A 23,892-nucleotide genomic window follows, 5' to 3' on the forward strand; every position below is an offset into this window, starting at 1 on the left:
GAAACAGAGATCAACATAAACATCATTTCCGCCCTTTTAATTGCTCATGAAAACCCCACATTGCATGTTATACCACCATACAGAGCTGGTGGCCCAGACTCCTGTACGCACCGGTACCTCTAATACCCAGTAGCACGTCCTCTTGCATTTCTGCATGCCTGTATTCGTCATGGCATACTATCCACAAGTTCATCAAAGCCCTGTTGGTCCAAATTGCCGCACTCCTCAACGACGATTCAGCGTAGATCCTTCAGAGTGATTGGTGGGTCACGTCGTCCACAAACAGCCCTTTTCAATCTACCCCAGGCATGTTCCATAGGGTTCATGTCTGCAGAACATGATGGCCACTCTAGTCGAGCGATTTTCATTCACAAGATGTGCACGATGGGGGTGCGAATTGTCGTCTACGTAGACGAATGCCTCCCTAATATGCTGCCGATATGGTTGCACTATAGATCGGAGGATGGCATTCACGTATCGTACAGCCATTACGGCGCCTTCCGTGACCACCAGCAGCGTATGTCAGCCCCACATAATGCCACCCCAAAACAGCAGGGAACCTCCACCTTGCTGCACTCGTTGGACAGTGTGTCTAAGGCGTTCAGCCTGAACGGGTTGCCTCCAAACACGTCTCCGACAATTTTCTGGTTGAAGGCATTTGGGACACTCATCGGTGAAGGGAACGTGATGCCAGTCCTGAGCGGTCCATTCGGCATGATTTTGGCCCCAACTGTACCGCGCTGCATGGTGTCGTGGTTGCAAAAGTGGACCTTGCCGTGGACTTTGGAGTGAAGTTGCGCATCATGCAGCCTATTGCACACAGTTTGAGTCGTAACACGACGTCCTGTGGCTGCACGAAAAGCATTATTCAACATGGTGGCGTTGCTGTCAGGGTTCCTCCGAGCCACAATCCGTAGGCCAGCGGTCATCCACTGCAGTAGTAGCCCTTGGGCGGCCTGAGATAGGCACTTCGTCGACAGTTCCTGTCTCTCTGTATCTCCTCCATGTCCGAACAACATCCCTTTGGCTCACTCCGATACGCCTGGACATTTCCCTTGTTGAGAGCCCTTCCTGGCACAAAGTAACTATGCTTACGCGATTTAACCGTGTTATTGACCGTCTAGGCATGGTTGAACTACGGACAACACGAGCCGTGTACGTCCTTCCTGGTGGAATGACTAGAACTGATCGGCTGTCGGCCCCCCTCCGTTTAATAGGCGTTGCTCATACATGGTTGTTTAAATCTATGGGCGAGTTTAGTGACATCTCTGAACAGTCAAAGGGACTACGTCTGTGACACAGTGTCCACAGTCAACGTTTGACATTTGAAAAATTGAAATCACACTTCACAAAATACCAAAAGGTTTTGTTATAAACATTCTTGAAGATTCGGAAATCTGTATATACACAAGAAAATACCCACAAGAAATATTAAACAAGCATACAGAATTTACATGTAAGCAATACCTCAAAAACTTTATTGAACCTGTAAAACACGAAAATGGATAAATTAGAAGTAACATAGGCAACAACCAAAGACAATCATAACAAATTTTAGTCAATAAAATAATATCGCTGTTCATCTGCATAATCTTTGCAAGCACACTGCCTCATAAGAGTGAAACTGTCAAATTACTGTCACACGATATTTAACGTTTTATTTGCCATATATTTACGTCATTTACCATCTTATTAAAATAGTGACAATCATAAGACATTTTACTAAGATCGTAATATGGACGTCACATCTGTCTAGACGTGAGTACAATATAGTTACTTTAATATAAATAACATTCACATTGATACACTTTCTCACGAAAATTATATTCGCAGGTACTTGACAGTGGAGATAAATCCCGAAACAGTCTGTCGTGAATAAGGATTAGTTAATTATACATAGCTGTTTGGTGCAGCTCTCTAATAATCGTGACATTATTAGACTATATTAAGCTGCTGGCCCTAACGAAGAAAACTAGTCGACGATATCTCCTTAGGGGATTTGTTGCATCTTCTAAGTGTTCTGTCAATGATCCACAGTCTTCAGGTCACCTTCCCTATAACATTCTTGACTATTTGCGTGACCGGTGAAGTTTTCCAGTCTTTAGATACGGATCTTCAGTCGAGCGAGTGTTTGTGTGTGATTTAGTTAGTCAGTTAATTACATGTTCCATAGATCATTTGAATGATTCTTTTATCGACATGATTTGGAAGGAATCCGTTTACGTGTTATGTATACGTGGTGAGCGTTAACAGTAATGAACACGTTATAGTTTTTAGTCCTGCTCATGCAACTACACTTTTTTTTACAAGCTACCATTTTTCAAGTGGGAACTCGTCAGTGGATCTGAAGTTGTCTAGGAGAAATGATTTTAAATTAGATTTAAATCTTGCTATCTGTCAGACATTTTTGTTGCTGGCTATTGAACTTCTTTCTGAGTTACTGATGGCTTCAACAGCGTGTAAAAAAGGTCACTTTTTTCTCCAGTGTTGTAGCTATGGACATCATTATTGTTTTCAAATTGTGACCGATTATTTATGACGGATTTCATTAATGGATAAGTGTATTGTGACGGAGCAGTTAAAATGCCTAGTTCCTTGAAGAGGTACCTACATGACGTCCAGGGGTTAACATCATAATTTATTCTTACTGCTCCCTTTTTTGCAATGAGTACATCCTTTCTAAGTGATGAGTTTCGCCAGAAAATTATTCCATTCCTCATCATTGAGTGGATATATGCAAAATATGTCAGGAGACTGATTCGTTTGTTTCCAAGATTAGCAATTATGTGAAGAGCAAGAGTAGCTGAACGTTATTGTTTGAGAAGCTCAGTAGCATGCTTCTTCCAGTTGAAGTTTTCATCAATACGTACATCCAAAAATTTGGAACATTGTACTGTACCTAATGACTCCTGCTCATATGTTACATCAATTGTTGGTATTACTGTCTATTTAACACTACCATAGTGAAGGCATAGTCACAGTACATAAATTTTTTCTTTAAAAAAAAAGGAAAAAAATGTGTACTGTGACTATGGTTTCACTACTGTAGTGTCAAATATTCATTTAACTTACATTATAGTCACACTCCTTTGGGACAATTATGTCGAAATATAGTATTACTGTTTGTTGTACAGAACTGAATGTAGTGCGTTTTTTCATAATTTAGCGCGAAGCACTTAATAATTCTTTGGAAAATATTATTAACACTCTCGTCTGTTGCTTTGCCTCTTATGTGATTTATTATAGCACTAGTTTCATCTGCAAAAACTACCAATTTTTCTTGTTGAATGTTAAATGGAATGTCGTTCACATATATAAGCTATAGGAATGGACCCAAAATTGAACTGTAAGACATACTTCGTGATTTTTTTCCCCAGTCACTAAAGTTCTCTGCCTTTCCAACACTGTCTGAATTATTTAGCAAAACTTTTTTTCTTCTGTTTGTTAAGTACGATCGAAACCAACTTTGCGTACTGTCATTAGTACCATAAAACTTGCGTTTTCCTAAGGGAGTGATTGCTAAGTATGGATCTATTACATCAGCATTCTCTGAAAGGAGTCTAACTGGTATTCAGTCTCGACCTGAAGACTTGCCTTTATTAAGTGCTTTGTTACATCGAAGACATCTACTTCAAAGTTACTCATGTTGGCAGCTACTCTCTATTCGAATTCTGTGATTTCTTCGGTGAAGGAATTTCGGAAAATCGTGGTAAGTAACTCTGCTTCAGTGGCACTGTCATCGGCAACGTTATATGGCTGTCACGTTGTAAGCTACGAGGAAACGTGCATAATTTAGTGTACCGCAGCGTTATACAAACCAAATCACTGTGCAGCTGTCGTTTCGTGGCATAAGCGACAGTCACATGGCTACAAGTGTATATGTTATTCATATGTACGTAATCAGCCAATTGGAAAACGCTAGCCACGTTGTTCGCAATGGCGATAAAGTGATATTCGAGGAAAATTTGTTATTATGTACATAAGGATGTTAAAATTTATATTTTTTTCGTGTTTCTAATATCCCTGTAACGGCTTATTTTAGGTAGTCTGATGTCCTGTGAGCCTCACGCATAGAAAGCGTGCTGACATCATCCGCGATGAGAACGTGTTTACGGAAGTGTGGCCTTAGCTCGCGTTACGATACTCCGGGGGTCGGGTTTATCGCAGATAGAACCTCCCACAAGCTCAGCTGTTGTCTGTCAGCATCATCCACACGTTAACTCCCTCCCGACCCAAGCAGTCACGTGCTGGTAATGTCCTGCCAGTCTCACAAGATGCACCGCCTACTGGCTGCTGAAATACCCAAACTTCGCAGCACACCGATTTTCACAGAATAGTCGCCTACAAAGCAAAAACAGAATGGACAATGTAAGCGGGTTGGACGGTAGCATGAATGGCACACGATACTGGGCTAAAGGGCAACATATTCCAGGCCATCCTTTGTGTTTCAAATCGGAGCTGTCACAAAAAGAATACGTTACTATTAACAGATTAACAGCACGCCACATCAGTACTACTATCTCACTGAAGAGGGCATAGTACATACGTGGTATATTAACAGAACGTGAAAATGACAGTATTCCTAGAACAATTACGTTACACATTGTTTTAAAAATTATGAATCATTTTTCTCGTGCAGTATCACTCATCTCCACGAAAAGGATTGATGCGAAATGTGTGTGCAGTTTCATTCGTCTCTGTAAGAAGGAACTTTAAAATTACACTGTGTTCTTACTAACAATTATTATACTTCTCCATATACATAATTAAAATTTATGTAAAACTGTCTTTTATTATTATTACTCGCGTATGGGCCCACGCGAGAATCATTAATCAATGTCGTTTTTGACGGTTGGCCTTCCTTTCTGTCCAGATTTGTTTCATCCTTTCAGAATGAAGTCTCTTTCTTTCATCAGACCGCGGTGTTCCAGTCCGTTTTCTAATTTCCCTCTGACGAACTTTCCAATCAAATATCTTTTGTCCGAATGTTTTTCTATCTGTAACGTCTGCCTGAGTTATACCGGCAACTTTAAGATCCTCCTTAATCGCAGCGATCCACTTAATTGGCTCAGTTTTAGCCTTACTTCTGTTTTCGAAGAATTCTACTATTTGTTTTCTCAACCTAGTGCCCATAAAATTTAAGTCTTCGTTTACTCATGTCATCATATGTGTCTGTTTATTCTTCTATTTCCTTATTAGTTCTCAGCCTGTTAGTTTCTCCATCAGTAATTTTGGGCCATAATATTGTACTAATAACCTTTCTTTCTTTCTTTTGAATTTCTTCAGTATCCTTCTTTCTATTTAAAATTAAAGTTTCTGCTCCACAAAGACATTCAGGTTTGATTAAAGTGCTGTAATGCCTAAGATTAATGAATTTAGAAAATGATTTTTATTATAAATATTTTGTGTTAATCTGAGTGCAGTTGCAATTTTTTGGCAGAGAACTTAGTTTGCAGCTTTTTCCAGACCGATTTCTTGCATAATTTCCCCCAAGTATTGAAACTGAGAAACCCTTTTTATTGTTCCATATTTCGTACTCAAAAACTTTGGTACTTATTTGTTGTATGTCATATATTCCATTTTTTAATCTATTTGTAGTCCTACTTTTTCCGCAACTTCTTTAAAAATTTCAGTTTTTCTTGAGTTGTGGTAATATCCCTAGTTAAAATTGCTAGATCATCTGCAAAGGCGAGGCAATCTACTCTAATATTTCTTATACATTGTTCTAAATGTGGAAAAATGTAAGCTAATCCGGATGGGTCGATATAAAAACCTGTGATGTTCAGATACAGTATTACTAATGTCCAGCTTGACACCGTCAAGTCGTTTAAATATCTGGGCGTAACGTTTCAGAGCGATATGAAATGGAATGAGCATCTGACAGGGAAGGTGAATCTTCGACTTCGTTTTTTTGTGAGAATTTTAGGTTCATTTGTAAAGAAGAAGAATACAGGAAGCTACTGCGACCTATTCTTTAGTGTTTGGGATCCCTACCAGGTCGGATAGAAGGAAGACATAGAAGTAATTCAGAGGCTGGCTGCTAGATTTGTTACTGACGCGTTGGAACAACAGGCAAATGTTACGGAGATGTTTCGGGAACTGAAATTGGAATCGCTTGTGGGAAGGCGACGTCCTTTTCGAGGAACACTATTGAGAGAATTTCGGGAGATGGCATTTGGAGCTGAATGCAGAAGAATTCTACTGCCACCATTATACCCTGCTGGCCATTAAAATTGCTGCACCAAGAAGAAAGGCAGATGATAAACGGGTATTCATTCGACAAATATATTATACTAGAACTGAAATGTGATTACATTTTCACGTAATCTGTGTGCATACATCCTGAGAAATCAGTACCCAGAACAACCACCTCTGGCCGTAATAACAGCCTTGATAGGACTCGGCATTGAGTCAGAGCTTGGATGGCGTATACAGATACAGCTGTACGTTCGAATTCACTTACTTCCAACATGATGCAAATACAATTACAGAGAACAATGTTCTCACCACGACTGGCAATAGGGACGTACTGAGGGCATTGCTCGGGTGCCATTTGTGGTCAAATACAACAGCAGAACGTGCAAGATTGGTCAGCACCTACACTGACGTTGACACGTGTCACTACTGGCTATTAAAATTGCTACGCCACGTAGATGACGTGCTACAGACGCGAAATTTAACCGACAGGAAGAAGATGCTGTGATATGCAAATGATTAGCTTTTCAGAGCATTCACACTAGGTTGGCGCCGGTGGCGACACCTACAACGTGCTGACACAAGTTTTCAACCGATTTCTCATACACAAACAGCAATTGACCGGTGTTGCCTGTTGAAACCTTGTTGTGATGCCTCGTGTAAGGAGGAGAAATGTGTACCATCACGTTTCCGACTTTGATAAAAGTCGGATTGTAGCCTATCGCGATTGCGGTTTATGGTATCGCGACATTGCTGCTGGCGTTGGTCGAGATCCAATGACTGTTAGCAGAATATGGAATTGGTGGGTTCAGGAGGTTAATATGGAACGTCGTGCTGGGTCCCAACGGCCTCGTATCACTAGCAGTCTAGACGACAGGCATCTTATACTCATGGCTGTAACGCATCGTGCAGCCACGTCTCGATCCCTGAATCAACTGAAGGGGACGTTTGCAAGATAACAACCATCTGCACGAACAGTTCGACGACGTTTGCAGCAGCACGGGACTATCAGCTCGGAGACCACGGCTGCGGTTACCCTTGACGCTGTATCACAGACAGGAGCGCCTGCGATGGTGTACTCAACGACGAACCTGGGTGCACGAATGGCAAAACGTCATTTTTTCGGATGAATCCAGGTTCTGTTTACAGTATCGTGATGGTAGCATACGTATTTGCCGACATCGCGGTGAACCCACATTGGAAGCGTGTATTCGTCATCGCCATACCGGCGTATCACTCGGCGTGATGGTATGGGGTGCCATTGGTTACACGTCTCGGTCACCTCTTGTTCGCATTGACGGCACTTTGAACAGTGGAAATTACATTTAAGATGTGTTACGACCCGTGGCTCTACCCTTCATTCGATCCCTGCGAAACCCTACATTTCAGAAGGATAATGCACGACTGCATGTTGCAGGTCGTGTACGGGCCTTTTTGGATACAGAAAATGTTCGACTGCTGATCTGGCCAGCACATTCTCCAGATCCCTCACCAATTGAAAACGTCTGGTCAATGGTGGCCGAGCAACTAGCTCGTCAGAATGCGCTCGTCCCTACTCTTGATGAACTGTGGTATCGTGTCGAAGCTGCATGGGCAGCTGTACTTGTACACGCCATCCAAGGTCTGTTTGCCGGCCGCGGTGGCCGTGCGGTTCTAGGCACTTCAGTCCGGAACCGCGTGACTGCTACGGTCGCAGGTTCGAATCCTACCTCGGGCATGGATGTGTGTGATGTCCTTAGGTTAGTTAGGTTTAAGTAGTTCTAAGTTCTAGGGGACTGATGACCTCAGATGTTGAGTCCCATATTGCTCAGAGCCCTTTGAACCATTTGAACCAAGCTCTGTTTGACTCAATGCCCAGGCGTATCAAGGCCGTTATTACGGCCAGAGTTGGTTGTTCTGGGTACTGATTTCTCAGGATCTATGCACCCAAATAGCGTGAAAATGTAATCACATGTCAGTTCTAGTATAATATATTTGTCCAATGAATACCCGTTTATCATCTGCATTTCTTCTTGGTGTAGCAACTTTAATGGCCAGTAGTGTATTATGTATATGATCTTTCCACATGTTTGTCTACCTCTTGTATTACCGAGTGGGGCAGGAAAGGGGGAAACTGATTCATGTAGAGAACTACCGTCGGCCAAGCACTGGAAGATGGTTTTGCAAACTCTGAAGGTAGGTGTAATAGAAGCTCTCCCAGGGCAGCAGAGATCCTCCCTCTTAGTTGACCTCACCGTCGACAGTCAGCTGTTTTCGAGTCGCCGCATTCCCTGGGCAACTGTGCAGCACAGCTGGTTGCGCAATGGATTACGAAACGACGTAACGAACTGAGTGAGTCTGGGGCTCGTAATTAGTCTGCGCTGTACACGTCTCCAGGCTGTGGAGGCCATATCCGTCTCAAAAGAGGACAAGGGGGGGGGGGGGGGGTAATACGAGTGACGTCACTGAGCGGACTTTGCTCCACAGCTCGTACACCGCATCGCATAATTCTCTCTGGCCATTGCTGCTCGCCAACTGGCAGGAGGCGGACTATTTACCACATCCACTCCGACATTACAGCCTTGTATTAGGATGGGATGACGCTCATTTCTGAATGCACTCACCGATGAATACTTAAACTATGAGAAACATTCTGCTGACCTAGTCGCACAACCGCGATAACCAAGAACTGATTTTCATATCACTGAACAGCCAAAAAAATTATACACCTGCCTAATATCGTGTGGGGCGCCAGCGAGCACGCGGAAGTGCCGCAAAACGACGTGGCATGGACTCGAGAAACATCTGAAGGCAGCTGACGCCATGAATCCTGCACAGCTGTCCATAAAGGCGTAAGAGTACGACGGATTGGAAATCTCACGTTGCAAGGCATCCTAGATGTAGTATGATTGCCGCAGATACAACTACAACGCCGCGCCAACGCAAGGTTGGCAGCCCGTCGTCTGCCGAGCACAGCGCACTCTAGCGGGCTGTGCAGCTCGACGGAACTGGAGTGTGCCTCGTTCACTTCTTAGCTAGATTTCAACCTAGACAGACATACTTTTCATAATCGCCCCTCAGCCAGTTCTGTTTGCACTGATTCTCTGAGGAGGGCCCATCAGGCTTAGTCCCTGAGAATATGTCGTGTTAGTTATAGCCGTAGCTGCAGTCCTACAAACTACTGAAGATAAGTAATTTCATTGTACTATGTATTTCTTGAATAATAATCCTTCTCTCTAACAGTGTGCCGTACCGCATATTATGTAACCTGGTCTCCTTCAGCTCCTATCAACATGGCCTCCTACTTATTTGCATTTAGTAACGAGCTGAAAACACCCATGCGTTTTGTGCCTCTAAACAGTGAGACACAATACTAAATATGCTCAATAATGTTCCTGATTGGGAAGCTTCGTGGCCAGCGGAAGTGTTTAAAATCAGAAGAGTGTTCGTGGAGCCACTCTGTATCAATTCCGGATGTGTGAGGTGTGGCATTGTCCTGCTGGAATTGCCCAAGTCTGTCGGAATGCACAATGGACATGAACAGGTGCAGGTGATCAGACAGGATGCCTACGTATGTGTCACCCGTCAGAGTCGTATCTAGACGTACCGTGGGTCCCAGCCTCTACCAGCTAGGACAGTCCCCGGCTGACGTGGAGGGTAGATGGATTCACGAAGTTCTCTCCATACCCATACCCATACACCGCTCGGTACAATTTGAAATTCTTCCGACCAGGCAACATATTTCCAATCATCAACAGTCCAATGTCGGTATTGAGGAGCCCAGGCGAGGCGTAAAGCTTTATGTGGTGCTCCGAAAGCCATTATCGATTATGTTTCGTTGAACTGTTCGCACGCTGACACTTCTTGATGGCCCAGCATTGAAATCTGCAGCAATTGGCGGGAGGGTTGCACTTCTGTCACGTTGAACGATTCTCTTCAGTGGTCATTAGTCCCTTTCTTGCAGGACCTTTTCCAGGATGCAGCGATGTCGGAGATTCCATGTTTTACTAGATTCCTGATATTCACGGTACACTCGTGAAATGATCGTTGTGAAAATCACCACTTCATCGCTACCTCGGAGATGCTGTGTCCCGGCGCTCGTGCGCCGACTACAACACCACATTCAAACTCACTTAAATCTTCTATTGTAGTAGCAGTACCCGATCTAACAACTACGCCAGTCGCTTGTTGTCTTATATAGGCGTTGCCGACCGCAGCGTCGTCTTCTGCCTGCTTACATATCTCTCTTTTTGACTACACATGCCTATACCAGTATCTATGGCGCTTCAGTGTAATAGTTTTAGAAAAAATAGATAAACACCTTAAAACTCTTTGAATATTTCCTCTCATTACTGTCTTACAGGATAGTTTTCCGGAGTAACCCACCTCTTGAGGAAGAAAATATGGAATGCGCAAAAGCGACCAAAGAGAATAATGTGTGGTCCTTTGTCTTGAACGCCTCTTCAAGGAGATGGGCAACTTAACTGCTCGATCACAGTATGTGTACCGTCCAGTGAAATTCTTCATAAATAATCCATCACAATTTCAGGACAATACTGATGTACACAGCTACAACACTCGAAAAGAAAATAACTACTATTGATCATTACTGAAGCTTTCAATGGATCAGAAAGGTTTCGCGGTGTGTCTTCACATGATGCAGATTGTTTTGTAATTGCGGACAACGGTACCGCATCCATCCCATACGTCATACTTATACCATGTGTCTTTTCATTCAAATTATATTATAAAGAATTTCAAAATACACTGTAAGCTAATTTTACGGAAAATTCAAAGCATTAAAATAAAAACGAATCTCTCGCTGATTTCCGTTTCTGTTCTGATGCAAACGATGTTTATACTATATTTATCCAACAGAGATGGCATGGGCACGGCACGATGCAACACATAAAAGAACAAAAATTACTTCAAAAATCAAATCGGACTATGTGTAGGCAAAGTATTTTGAAAATTATCGATGCATTATTGTAGATATTTAACTTAATTTATATAAATCAAAACATCGTACAATAGGTGCAACTACACTACTGGCCATTAAAATTGCTACACCACGAAGATGACGTGCTACTGACGCGAAATTTCACCGACAGGAAGAAGATGCTGTGATATGCAAATGATTAGCTTTTCAGAGCATTCGCAAGAGGTTGGCACCGGTGGCGACACCTACAACGTCCTGACATGAAGAAAGTTTCCAACCGATTTCTCATACACAAACAGCAGTTGACCGGTGTTGCCTGGTGAAACGTTGTTGTGATGCCTCGTGTAAGGAGGAGAAATGCGTACCATCACGTTTCCGATTTTGATTGTAGCCTATCGCGATTGCGGTTTATCGTATCGCGACATTGCTGCTCGCGTTGGTCGAGATCCAATGACTGTTAACAGAATATGGAATCGGTGGTTCAGGAGGGTAATACGGAACGCCGTGCTGGACCCCAACGGCCTCGTATCACTAGCAGTCGAGATGACAGGCATCTTATGCGCATGGCTGTAACGGATCGTGCATCCACGTCTCGATCCCTGAGTCAACAGACGGGGACGTTTGCAAGACAACAACCATCTGAACGAACAGTTCGACGACGTTTGGAACTTTTTTTTTTTTTTTTACGTTTGCAGCAGCATGGACTATCAGCTCGGAGACCATGGCTGCGGTTACCCTTGACGCTGCATCACAGACAGGAGCGCCTGCGATGGTGTAGTCAACGACGAACATGGGTGCACGAATGGCAAAACGTCATTTTTTCGGATGAATCCAGGTTCTGTTTACAGCATCATGATGGTCACATCCGTGTTTAGCGACATCGCGGTGAATACATATTGGAAGCGTGTATTCGTCATCGCCATACTGGCGTATCACCCTGCGTGATGGTATGGGGTGCCATTGGTTACACGTCTCGATCACCTCTTGTTCGCATTGACGGCACTTTGACCATTGGACGTTACATTTCAGATGTGTTACGACCCGTGGCTCTACCCTTCATTCGATCCTTGCGAAACCCTACATTTCAGCAGGATGACGCACGACCGCATGTTGCAGGTCCTGTACGGACCTTTCTGGATACAGAAAGTGTTCGACTGCTGCCCTGGCCAGCACATTCTCCAGATCTCTGACCAATTGAAAACGTCTGGTCAATGGTGGCCGAGCAACTGGCTCGTCACAATACGCCAGTCACTACTCTTGATGAACTGTGGTATCGTGTTGAAGCTTCATGGGCAGCTGTACCTGTACACGCCATCCAAGCTCTGTTTGTCTCAACACCCAGACGTAACAAGGCCGTTATTACAGCCAGAAGTGGTTGTTCTGGGAACTGATTTCTCAGGATCTATGCACCCAAATTGCGTGAAAATGTAATCACATGTCAGTTCTAGTATAATATATTTGTCCAATGAATACCCGTTTCTCATCTCCATTTCTTCTTGGTGTAGCAATTTTAATGGCCAGTAGTGTAGTAACCGGAATCGACTTTTCTGGCCTCGTGCTTTGAATAAGATCTCTATTGCTTCAAAATGCTTTATTTAAAACGTGTCAACAAATAAGCTGAGCACTGCTCTCGTGCTTGGAAGCTGTCCCTTAACAAAACCTTTTACGTCACTGTGAATAAGAAATGGTGCTGACTTCCAGTAAATGGTAATAATATTTGGCATAATTCGTGTAAAGGAAACCAAAAGCGAAAATATAATGACACGGCGAGTGTTGATAAACGAAAAACAAATAAAGACATTTATATGAAAAAATAATTTCAGGCCATATAATCTTGTAGGCAAAATGTGTGTTATGTTACTTCGCAATCAAGTTTTGTTACTTGAATATTTGTGTTATGATTAACAAAACGACATTTCTCTCTTACGCAGTGGATTGTGTGTAAATCGGGTGCATGCAGTCAGTTTTAGATTGACAGAAATAGCGGAGAATTCGAAAGAATTATATCGAAACGTCATGAAATGAATCTTCGACGTCCGCAGCAGCTACTTTGTAAAGTAACTGTCACTGTCAATGAAACTCTGCAAGAGCCGTGTAATTTCAGATGTTATTTTATTTTATTTTGAAGACGACCAGTTTCGGCATTCCAGTACGGCCCATACGCATCTCTCCAAATAAACGATATGTCATATAGTGCCACATATCCCTGGATGTCGTGAATTCAATCGTTTCACTAGATGTTATCAAGTGTTCGAATGAAGCACTAGTGAAATGAGGGATTTATGGCACTATAAGACATATCGTTTATTTGGAGGGACGCGTATGGGACCTGAAGATGGCGTAGTGGAATCCCGAAACTGATAGCCTTCAAAATAAAGTAAAATAACATCTCACTTACTCGGCTGTTGCAGAGTTTCATTGACAATTACTTCACCAGCCGATGTCCCCTGTCCATGAGGGATCAACAGAGATTGAACTCTGTGAAGCGGTTAGAGCACAGAAACGCAGCAGGTACACACGCATAAAAAAAAGTCATCTGCAAACAACCAAAGACGGCTGCTCAGATTGTCTCCCAAATCGTTATACAGATAAGGAACAGCAAAGGGCCTAGAACACTACCTTGGGGAACGCCAGAAATCACTTCTGTTTTACTCGATGACTTTCCGTCAATTACTGCGAACTGTGACCTCTCTGACAGGAAATCGCAAATCCAGTCACATAACTGAGACGATGTTCCATAAGCACGCAATTTTACTACGGGCCGCTTGTGTGGTACAGTGTCAAAAGACTTCCGGAAATCCAGGAATACGGAATTGATCTGAAATCCCTTGTCAATAGCACTCAGCACTTCATGTGAATAAAGAGCTAGTTGTGTTTCACAGGAACGATGTTTTCTAAACCCATGCTGAGTGTGTGTCAATAGACCGGTTTTTTTTTCTAGGTAACTCATAATGTTCGAACGTAATATATGTTCCAGAATCCTGCTGCATATCGACGTTAACGATATGGGCCAGTAATTTAGTGGATTACTCCTACTACCTTTCTCAGATATTGGTGTGACCTATGCAACTTTCCAGTCTTTGGGTACGGATCTTTCGTCGAGCGAACGGTTGTATATGATTGTTAAGTATGGAGCTAAGGCATCAGCATACTCCGAAAGGAACCTAATTGGTATACAGTATGGACCAGAAGACTTGCTTTTATTAAGTGATTTGAGTTGCTTCACTACTCCGAGGATATTTACTTCTACGTTACTCATGTTGGCAGCTGTTCGCGAACGGTTGTATATGATTGTTAAGTATGGAGCTAAGGCATCAGCATACTCCGAAAGGAACCTAATTGGTATACAGTATGGACCAGAAGACTTGCTTTTATTAAGTGATTTGAGTTGCTTCACTACTCCGAGGATATTTACTTCTACGTTACTCATGTTGGCAGCTGTTCGCGATTCGAATTCTGGAATATTAACTTCGTCTTCTTTTGTGAAGGCATTTCGAAAGGCTGTGTTTAACAAATCTACTTTGGCAGTACTGTCTTCGATAGTATCTCCATTGTTATCGCGCAGAGAAGGCATTGATTGTTTCTTGCCGCTAACATATTTCACATACGATCAGAATCTCTTTGGATTTTCTGTCAGGTTTCGAGACAAAGTTTCGTTGTGGAAACTGTTATAGGCGTCTCGCATTGAACTCGGCGCTAAGTTTCGAGCTTCTGTAAAGGATCGCCAACCTTGGGGATTTTGCGTCTGTTTAAATTTGGCATGTTTGTTTCGTTGTTTCTGCAACAGTGTTCTAACCCGTTTTGTGTACCAAGGAGGATCAGCTCCGTCGTTTGTTAGTTTATTTGGTATAAACCTCTCAATTGCTTCCGACACTATTTCTTTGAATTTAAGCCACATCTGGTCTACACTTATATTATTAATTTAGAATGAGTGGAGATTGTCTCTCAGGAAGGCGTAAAATGAATTTTTATCTGTTTTTTTGAATAGGTATATTTTTCGTGGATTTGGGGATTACAATATTCAGTCTCGCTACGACAACCCTGTGTTCACTAATCCCTATATCTATTTTGATGCTCGTTATTAACTCAGTATTATTTGTTGCTAAGAGGTCAAGTGTGTTTTCACAACCGTTTACTATTCGCGTGGGCTCATGAACTAACTGCTAGAAATAATTTTCAGAGAATGCGTTTAGCACAATTTCGGATGATATTTTATACGTACCTCCGGAATTAAACATGTATTTTCGCCAACATATAGAGGGTAAATTAAAGTCACCACCAACTATTATCGTATGAGTCGGGTACGTGTTTGAAATCAAACTCAAGTTTTCTTTGAACCTTTCAGCAACTGTATCATCTGAACTGGGAGGTCGGTAAAAGGATCCAATTATTATTTTATTCCGGTTGCCAACAATGACCTCTGCCCATACTAACTCACAGGAAATATCTACTTCAATTTCGCGACAAGTTTAACTACTTCTAACAGCAACAAACACGCCACCACCAACCGTGTTTAGCCTATATTTTCGGAACACCAATAAGTTCTTCGCAAAAATTTCGACTGAGCTTATACCCGGCTTTAGCCAACTTTCGTTGCCTATAACGATTTGAGCATCAGTGCTTTCTATTAGCGCTTGGAGCTCTGGTGGTGCAAAGTCCAATGTGGGGTTTTCATGAGCAATAAAAAGGGCGGGATTGATGCTTATGTTGATCTATTCTATTCCAGTTTACTGAACAGGTCCTAGAACTCTCGGAACCGAGGTGATGCAAAACGTTTCTTGACATGTGTAGTTTACACAGACAGATGTCGCGCTTGCTCTTACGTCAACGTGGATCCCTAGTGGCAGCATGCGAATCCCACCCAAAGTAATTATGATACCAAATCGATCAGGCGTCGACTCCACCATACAGGAATACCGCGAATAAAGTGCAAGACTTCTCCTAGACGACACGGGGATGAAGTAGGACAGGAAGTAGATAACGTTTCCATCTGAGGCTTTCCCGGCGTACATGATGCTTCAAAGGTTCTAGAAAATACTGCCGGACGCAATCGTCGAAGGTCCACGATATTTTGACGAACAACCTTTGCGCCATCGTCAGGTGACTATCAGTGCCAGCTGATGATGGAGGGACGGTTGTTCGCCGAAATATCGTGGACCTTCGACGATTGCACCCGGTAGTACACCCGGGAATGTGGAAGCGTAGGTAGGGTTAGATCGATCTACCTTCCGGCATGCACTGTTGAGTAGCTTGAGTTTTATGTATGTAGACATAGAAGAAATATGGATGTGTATCAAGCCCCTATCGCCGAGTAGCAGCAGTGTGGACGTGTTTGCTGCTCTCGCCAGTTCGCAGCGGCGGTGCGCTGTCGTCTGAGCAGTGGGTGCTGACTCGCTGACTTGTTGCAGGCTGCTGACAGTTCGCGATGGCGCCGGCCCCGCCAGCGCCGCAGCTACTGATGCTGACTCTGCTGCTGATCTTGCTGCCGTCGCCGCAGGTCGTGTGGGCCAATTCACCGCGGTGAGTACAAGCAAGAGCGAACTCTGCAGGCGCATGGCATTCCGAGACGTGTAGCGTAACCAGCAGGTTGTGAAAGTGAAGTACACTCATCATCACGTAAATGCTGTCATGTCAACCCACTAACTGCGATAAAAGCACAAAGTCTTCCACGACCAATTTGTCCCATTAAACGTTGTCGGTGCAGTTGTCGCGCAAACTCTCAATAAAAAGCTGAGCTTCCGGCAATGTCCCCCACTTGTCTTCTTTGGAAAAGCAACTAACCGTAACGGAGTCGGAGTCCCTTAATTCTTCGACAGTGTCTTGCTTGCCTGATGGAGGTTGTTGTTGTTGTGGTCTTCAGTCCAGAGACTGGTTTGATGCAGCTCTCCATGCTACTCTATCCTGTGCAAGGTTCCTCATCTCCCAGTACCTACTGCAACCTACATCCTTCAAAATCTGTTTAGTGTATTCATCTCTTGGTCTCCCTCTACGATTTTTACCCTCCACGCTGCCCTCCAGTACTAAACTGGTGATCCCTTGATGCCTCAGAATAGGTCCTACCAACCGATCCCTTCTTCTAGTCAACTTGTGCCACAAATTTCTCTTCTCTCCAATTCTATTCAATACCTCATCATTAGTTATGTGATCTACCCATCTAATCTTCAGAATTCTTCTGTAGCACCACATTTCGAAAGCTTCTATTCTCTTCTTGTCCAAACTATTTATCGTCCATGTTTCACTTCCATACGTGGCAAAACTCCATACAAATACTTTCAGAAACGACTTCCTGACACTTAAATCTATACTCGATGTTAACAAATTTCTCTTCTTCAGAAACGCTTTCCGTGCCATTTCCAGTCTACATTTTATATCATCTCTACTTCGACCATCATCAGTTATTTTGCTCCCCAAATAGCAATACTCATTTACTAATTTAAGCGTCTCATTTCGTAATCTAATTCCTGCAGCATCACCCGATTTAATTCGACTACATTCCCTTATTCTCGTTTTGCATTTGTTGATGTTCATGTTATACTCTCCTTTCAAGACACTGTCCATTTCGTTCAAGAGCTCTTTCAGGTCTTTTGCTGTCTCTGACAGAATTACAATGTCATCGGCGAACCTCAAAATTTTTATTTCTTCTCCATGGATTTGAATTCCTACTCCCAATTTTTCTTTTGTTTCCTTTACTGCTTGCTCAATATACAGATTGAATAACAGCGGAGATAGGCTACAGCCCTGTCTCACTCCCTTCCCAACCACTGCTTCCCTTTCAAGTCCCTCGACTCTTATAACTGCTATCTGGTTTCTGTACAAATTTTAAATAGCCTTTCGCTCCCTGTATTTTACCCCTGCCACCTTCAGAATTTGAAAGAGAGTATTCCAGTCAACATTGTCAAAAGCTTTGTCTAAGTCAACAAATGCTAGAAACGTAGGTTTGCCTTTCATTAATCTGTTTTCTAACATATTCGTAGGGTCAGTAAGTAGGTAAGTGGTGGATATTGCCGAAAACTCAGGCTTTTATATTGAGTTAAACAGATAGTACATCAAGAGAATTTAGTACAAACAAGATTACGTAGAAACTAAATGGAAATTTCAACCTTCTGCCTTTACACCCGTAAGGACATACGGTGACAGGAACCGCCGCGACTCTGTTGAAGTGTGACGCTATTTATAGCCGAAATCTAGATTTGCAAGAGGAATAAAAACTAATGGAATTGCGACTGACTGCTGTGTGCCTGTCCTTCCTTATGGTCCACAGTCGCTGTACTCAACGGTTCCTGGTCGAATCAAAGTCGATTAAGGATATCGAAATGTTTACTCAACAACGTAACGCTTCATTACAAAACAGTTGTCATAAAACAGAGTCCAGAACGTGAAATTATGTAACTTGTGAAAGCAATAATACAAGTTTCGAGAAAGAGTAACCAAACTGGAAATTTCGTTCACCAACGAAAAAACTGATAATTTCTACACCTACATCAATACTCCACGAGTCAATTTGCGGTACATGGCTGTGGGTACATCTGACAAATTTCCTCCTATCCCTGTTCGATTCGTGAATTGGTACGCGAGAAGAACAATAGGCTATTTTCCAACGTTAAAAATATTGTTCGGACTGTTGTTATTCTGATTATGACATTCAAATAACATTTACGGCTAATATTCTTACGAAATATATGATATTTATATAATATTAAATCTTAAAAATCATTAAATATCACTTCCAGTAATTTTCGGGTTTGCAACCGGACCCCATCAACATTCTGCCACGATATTTCGGACCAGAGACGCCCGGCCATCCTGAGGTGAGTAGGCGAAGTACTGAAGAGAGCTGAGGCACGTCTGATGTACCGACATCTCTGGGCTGAAATGTGGCAGAATCTTGATGGGATCCGGCAGCAAACCCGAAAATTACTGAAGAAGAAATACGCCGGCAAAATTTCAGAAATCACATTAAATATCAAGATGTGATCACGTGGTCGAAAACGCTCTCTTATTGGCTGAAGCTCTCGTGACGTCACAGACTAGGAGTAGGACGAAGTTGATGTGTGTTATATGAATGTTAGTCAAAGTTACCAGGTTCTTACGTAAAAAAACTTAGCTATTTAACGACGGAAAACATAATTACAAGTTTTAAGTGACAATAGTAAGAAATTTTCTAAACGCTGATAGTGCAAACCTTCCGAAAGTTAATGCGTTTATGCTCCACCCATTTACAGCGGCGATGTGCATTATTAAAAAACTAAGAAATTGTACTACTATCGCAAATGGATCTGTATACTACAACTAGACTGTCGACTATTAGTCATGAATTATGACTCAAACCAATTTCTTTTCTCTCTCTCTCTCTCTCTTTTTTTTGGCAAATCTTAGTGCTGATTTGCTCTATAGAAGACACTCAGCAGAGGCAAAGCTCGGAGCAGAAGTTCATGGAGCAACGGGTAGCGCAACTTACTGCGGGTATAGAGATCACGGGTTCGAACCAGGAAAGGTCACATATATTTCAATGTTTTATACCAATTTGTTTAAATGGTGGGATGTTTTATGTATAGATTCACGCTAATCTTAGTTCTGAGCAATGGACAACTGAGGATAAATTCATTTACTTTTCGTGGAAACAATTCACTTTCTCTTTTCTTTTTTAAAGCTTTGCTACTAGTCAAGACATCACCATACGCCCACGGTACAACGACACCTAGGACGATGAAGTTTTGTGTACGGAGAGATACATTGAAGAGCCAAAGAAGCTGGTACACTTCCCTAATATCGTGTAGGACCCCCGCGAGCACGCAGAAGAGCCGCAACACCACGTGAAAAGGTCTTGACCACTGTCTGAAGTAGTGCTGGAGGGAACTGACACCATGAATCCTGCAGGGATGTCCATAAATCCTTAAGAGTACGAGGGGTTGGAGATCTCTTTTCTGAACAGCACGCTACAAGGCATCCCAGATATTCTCAGTAATGTTCATGTCTGGGCACTTTGGTGGGCGGCGGAAGTGTTTAAACTCAGAGGAGTGTTCCTGGAGTCACTCTGTAGCAATTCTGGACCTTTAGGGTGTCGGATTGTCCTGCTGGAACTGCCCAAGTTCGTCGGAATGCACAATGGACATGAATGGATGCATGTGATCCCACAGGACGCTTACGTACGTGTCACTTGTCGGAGTCGTATCTATACCTATTAGAGGTCCCATATCACTCTAACTGCACACACCCCACACCATTACAGAGCCTCCAGCAGCTTGAACAGTCCCTTGCTGACATGCAGGGTCCACGGATTCATGAGGTTGTCTCCATACCGGTACACGTCCATCCTCTCGATACAATCTGAAACGAGACTCCTCCGATCAATCAGCATGTTTCCAGTCATCAACAGTCCAATGACGATGTTGACGGGCCCAAGCGAAGCGTAAAGCTTTGTGTCGTGCTGTTAGCAAGGGTACACGAATGGACCTTCGACTACAAAAGCCCATGTCGATGATGTTTCGATTAATGGTTCTCACGCTGACACTTGCTGATGGCCCAGCACTGATATCTGCAGCATTTTGCGGAAGGGTTGCACTTCTGTTACGTTGAACGATTCTCTTCAGTTGTCGTTGGTGCCGTTCTTGAAGGACCTTTTCCGGCTGCAGCGATGTCGGAGATTTTATGTTTTACCGGATTCCTGATACGGTACACTCGTGAAATGGTTGTCTGTGAAAATACCCACTTCATCGCTACCTCGGAGATGCTGTGTCCCATCGCTCGTGCGCCGACTATAACACCACGTTCAAACTCACTCAGATCTTGATAACCTGCAATTGTAGCAGCAGAAATCGATCTAAGAAATGCGCCAGACACTTGTTTTATATAGGAGTTGCCGACCGCAGTACCGTATTCTGCCTGTTTACATATTTCTGTATTTGAATATACATGCTTATACCAGTTTCTTTGGCACTTCAGTGTATCTTAGGTCCACCATGAGTGAACCACGATGTTATAGTTTGGCAATTTTTTCAGTTCATAATAGTGTAGCTAATGGTATCGATTGTGATGACGTAATTTCAAAATTTGCGCCAGCAAATGTTAGAAGGACGAGATTCCAAGCTTCATGTTAAAGTCACCTATCAGTGAGAAGATCGCTTGCTGTTAGTGCTGCTTCATTCCCAATAACTTAAACTGTGTTATTAATTAAAACACGGTTTGCTAATTTGTTTCCATTTGTGAAAACTGGTTACAAAACTGTTAACGTTGTAATGTGCTTGCTTGTATTAAGGGGGGACGTACGTGAAAGCGACCGAAATTTTGAAAAATTTTATTGGCTCTTTATTTACTACACGGTATTGAAATTACAATTCCTGAATATTACGTCCCAGTTCCACTCCTAAGTGTAATAAAAATGATAACTGACAAAAACTTTCACGGGGCACACCCCTTCTTGTTCCGTATCTTCTCGTAATATTTATTCCTGGGGCGGTTTTTTATAGTTTTGCGCAATCGCACGGTACATGTAAAGGACTTTGCCACTGATATCGTATTTTTTTGGTTTACGGTGTTCGTTTGCAAGTGGTTTCAAAGGAGTAACTTTTACGAAAGTTGTGTGTAGATCTATGATTACAATCTGCAGCATGGCTCGTTTCAGTAACGTGTGTAAAATGTTTAGGAAGTGTCGTTCTTCTCAATGCCATAAATACAGCTTCAAAACTAGCTCAGTAATAATGAAAGAAGACGTCTCCGCGATCAAGAAAACAATTGCTTAACAGAAGAGAATTGATGGACCTGACATTACTGCTACTCCGTTTAAAAAATCAGGTTAACGCAAGAAGACAAATACATAAAAGTTGTGGTGTCACCGCCAGACACCACACTTGCTAGGTGGTAGCCTTTAAATCGGCCGCGGTCCGTTAGTATACGTCGGACCCGCGTGTCGCCACTATCAGTGATTGCAGACCGAGCGCCGCCACACGGTAGGTCTAGAGAGACTTCCTAGCACTCGCCCAGTTGTACAGCCGACTTTGCTAGCGATGGTTCACTGACAAATTACGCTCTCATTTGCCGAGACGATAGTTAGCATAGCCTTCAGCTACGTCATTTGCTGCGACCTAGCAAGGCGCCATTATCATTTGCTATTTATCTTGTGATGCATGTACCGTCAGACCGATGTTCACCAAGTATGGATTAAAGTTAAGTATTCCAGAAGCTACGTACTTTTTTTACTAGACTCAACTCCTTTAACTGTTCCAGACCTCACGCCAGCCTGCGTGAGCTTAAACGCGTGCCTTTCGGCTACCTCATAGTGGCTTGGCTGTCTTGCCAAGTCACAACAAAAGTCTCCCTGAGGATGTAGAGGAGTACGCGTATGTTTTACACCAGTTGACCCAGATAAGGTATGGTCTAATACAAACAGTGACAAATCTTTGGTTCAGATCTTCCGCAACTTACGTTTTTCGAGACTTCATGTACCTTTTCCTCACAAACCACAGACGTAACATTATTTGAATTTGACATGCAATTAGTCAATACTGTAGTGAAACATTCTGTGGAAGGAATTTTCATTTACTGCAATATTATGGCATTTATGTCAGAGAAAAACCCTAAAATTTGTTGCAATTTTTTCAGAGATATTCAGAGAGCCGTAAAAATCCAGCAAAAGGAGATATCAAAAGTCTGTAGCACACCTATTTGTAATAATGTTACATTAAACCTTGTACAAAAAGGCACTGATTTCGTTCTGATAGATCTTTCGAAAAAAGGTTAAAATGGTTCAAATGGCTCTGAGCACTATGGAACTCAACTGCTGAGGTCATTAGTCCCCTAGAACTTAGAACTAGTTAAACCTAACTAACCTAAGGACATCACAAACATCCATGCCCGAGGCAGGATTCGAACCTGCGACCGTAGCGGTCTTGCGGTTCCAGACTGCAGCGCCTTTAACCGCACGGCCACTTCGGCCGGCTCGAAAAAAAGGAACGTTTGTATTCATCTTGATGGAAAATTTCATTTGTTTATAATTAAAACGGTATCACGCCAATAAGCATGAAAATTTTGTGTGTACGCACATAATATTTCTTAACAACTATCTCCAGTTTAGTTATATTGTCTTGAAAAGCTTGGATTCTACAATGTTTTCTTCAAGTATTGCAATTTCGCATACATCCCCCTAAAAAACGGTATTTGATATTTTTCTGGGGTTGGTGTGGATGGGGGGGGGGGGGGGGGGGGGGGACAAGTTAAAACTCCGCACCGGGTGCCAGACTTCACTGTCGGGTTCTTCCCTTTGCTGTTAGCGTTACACTGTTTTTATCTACATCTAATGTGGGCTGCTATTTTCTCATCAATTAGGCATTTTGTTCAAGTCTGTCCGCATCTCCTTACGATCGTCCAACGAAGACATTCTCCTGCGGGCAGCAGTATCGCTAGCGAACTGTCTGCTAGTCCGGCTGACTCTGCCCCGCCAAATCGTTTGTGTATGAACAGTCCCTGTCTCTCTCTCTCTCTCTCTCTCTTTCTTTCTCTTTCCCCGTGTCTGTGCCTCTCTCTCTCTCTCTCTCTCTTCTCTTCTCCCTCCGCTCTCTCTCTCTCTCTCTCTCTCTCTCTCTCTCTCTCTCTCTCTCTCACCCTCACCCTCTCTCTCTCTCTCTCTCTCTCTCTCTCTCTCTCTCTCTCTCTCTCTCTGCCATCCATAATTCAGCACATTTGGATCGGTAGTTGTTACAACAACTTTCTTAGGATTCACTCGCTCTGGAATGTTAAAGTGCTGGCAAGGACCGTGTATCTTCGAGATCTCCTTCCCGGTTGTT

The 23,892-nt window shown here is 42.9% G+C and overlaps 1 protein-coding gene across 1 annotated transcript in view; it reads left to right on the forward strand.

The window, feature by feature from the left end:
- Positions 1 to 23,892, forward strand: part of LOC124605842 (chitooligosaccharidolytic beta-N-acetylglucosaminidase-like) — a 306,694-nt gene that overhangs the window by 134,550 nt on the left and 148,252 nt on the right. Inside the window, exon 2 of the mRNA XM_047137772.1 lies at positions 16,522 to 16,633. Within this exon, the coding sequence (XP_046993728.1) occupies positions 16,539 to 16,633 (95 nt within the window). The 5' untranslated portion in view covers positions 16,522 to 16,538. The remainder of the gene's footprint in view (positions 1 to 16,521; positions 16,634 to 23,892) is intronic.

This window comes from Schistocerca americana, chromosome 3 (assembly GCF_021461395.2).
Source record: "Schistocerca americana isolate TAMUIC-IGC-003095 chromosome 3, iqSchAmer2.1, whole genome shotgun sequence".
NCBI classification, from domain to species: domain Eukaryota; kingdom Metazoa; phylum Arthropoda; class Insecta; order Orthoptera; family Acrididae; genus Schistocerca; species Schistocerca americana.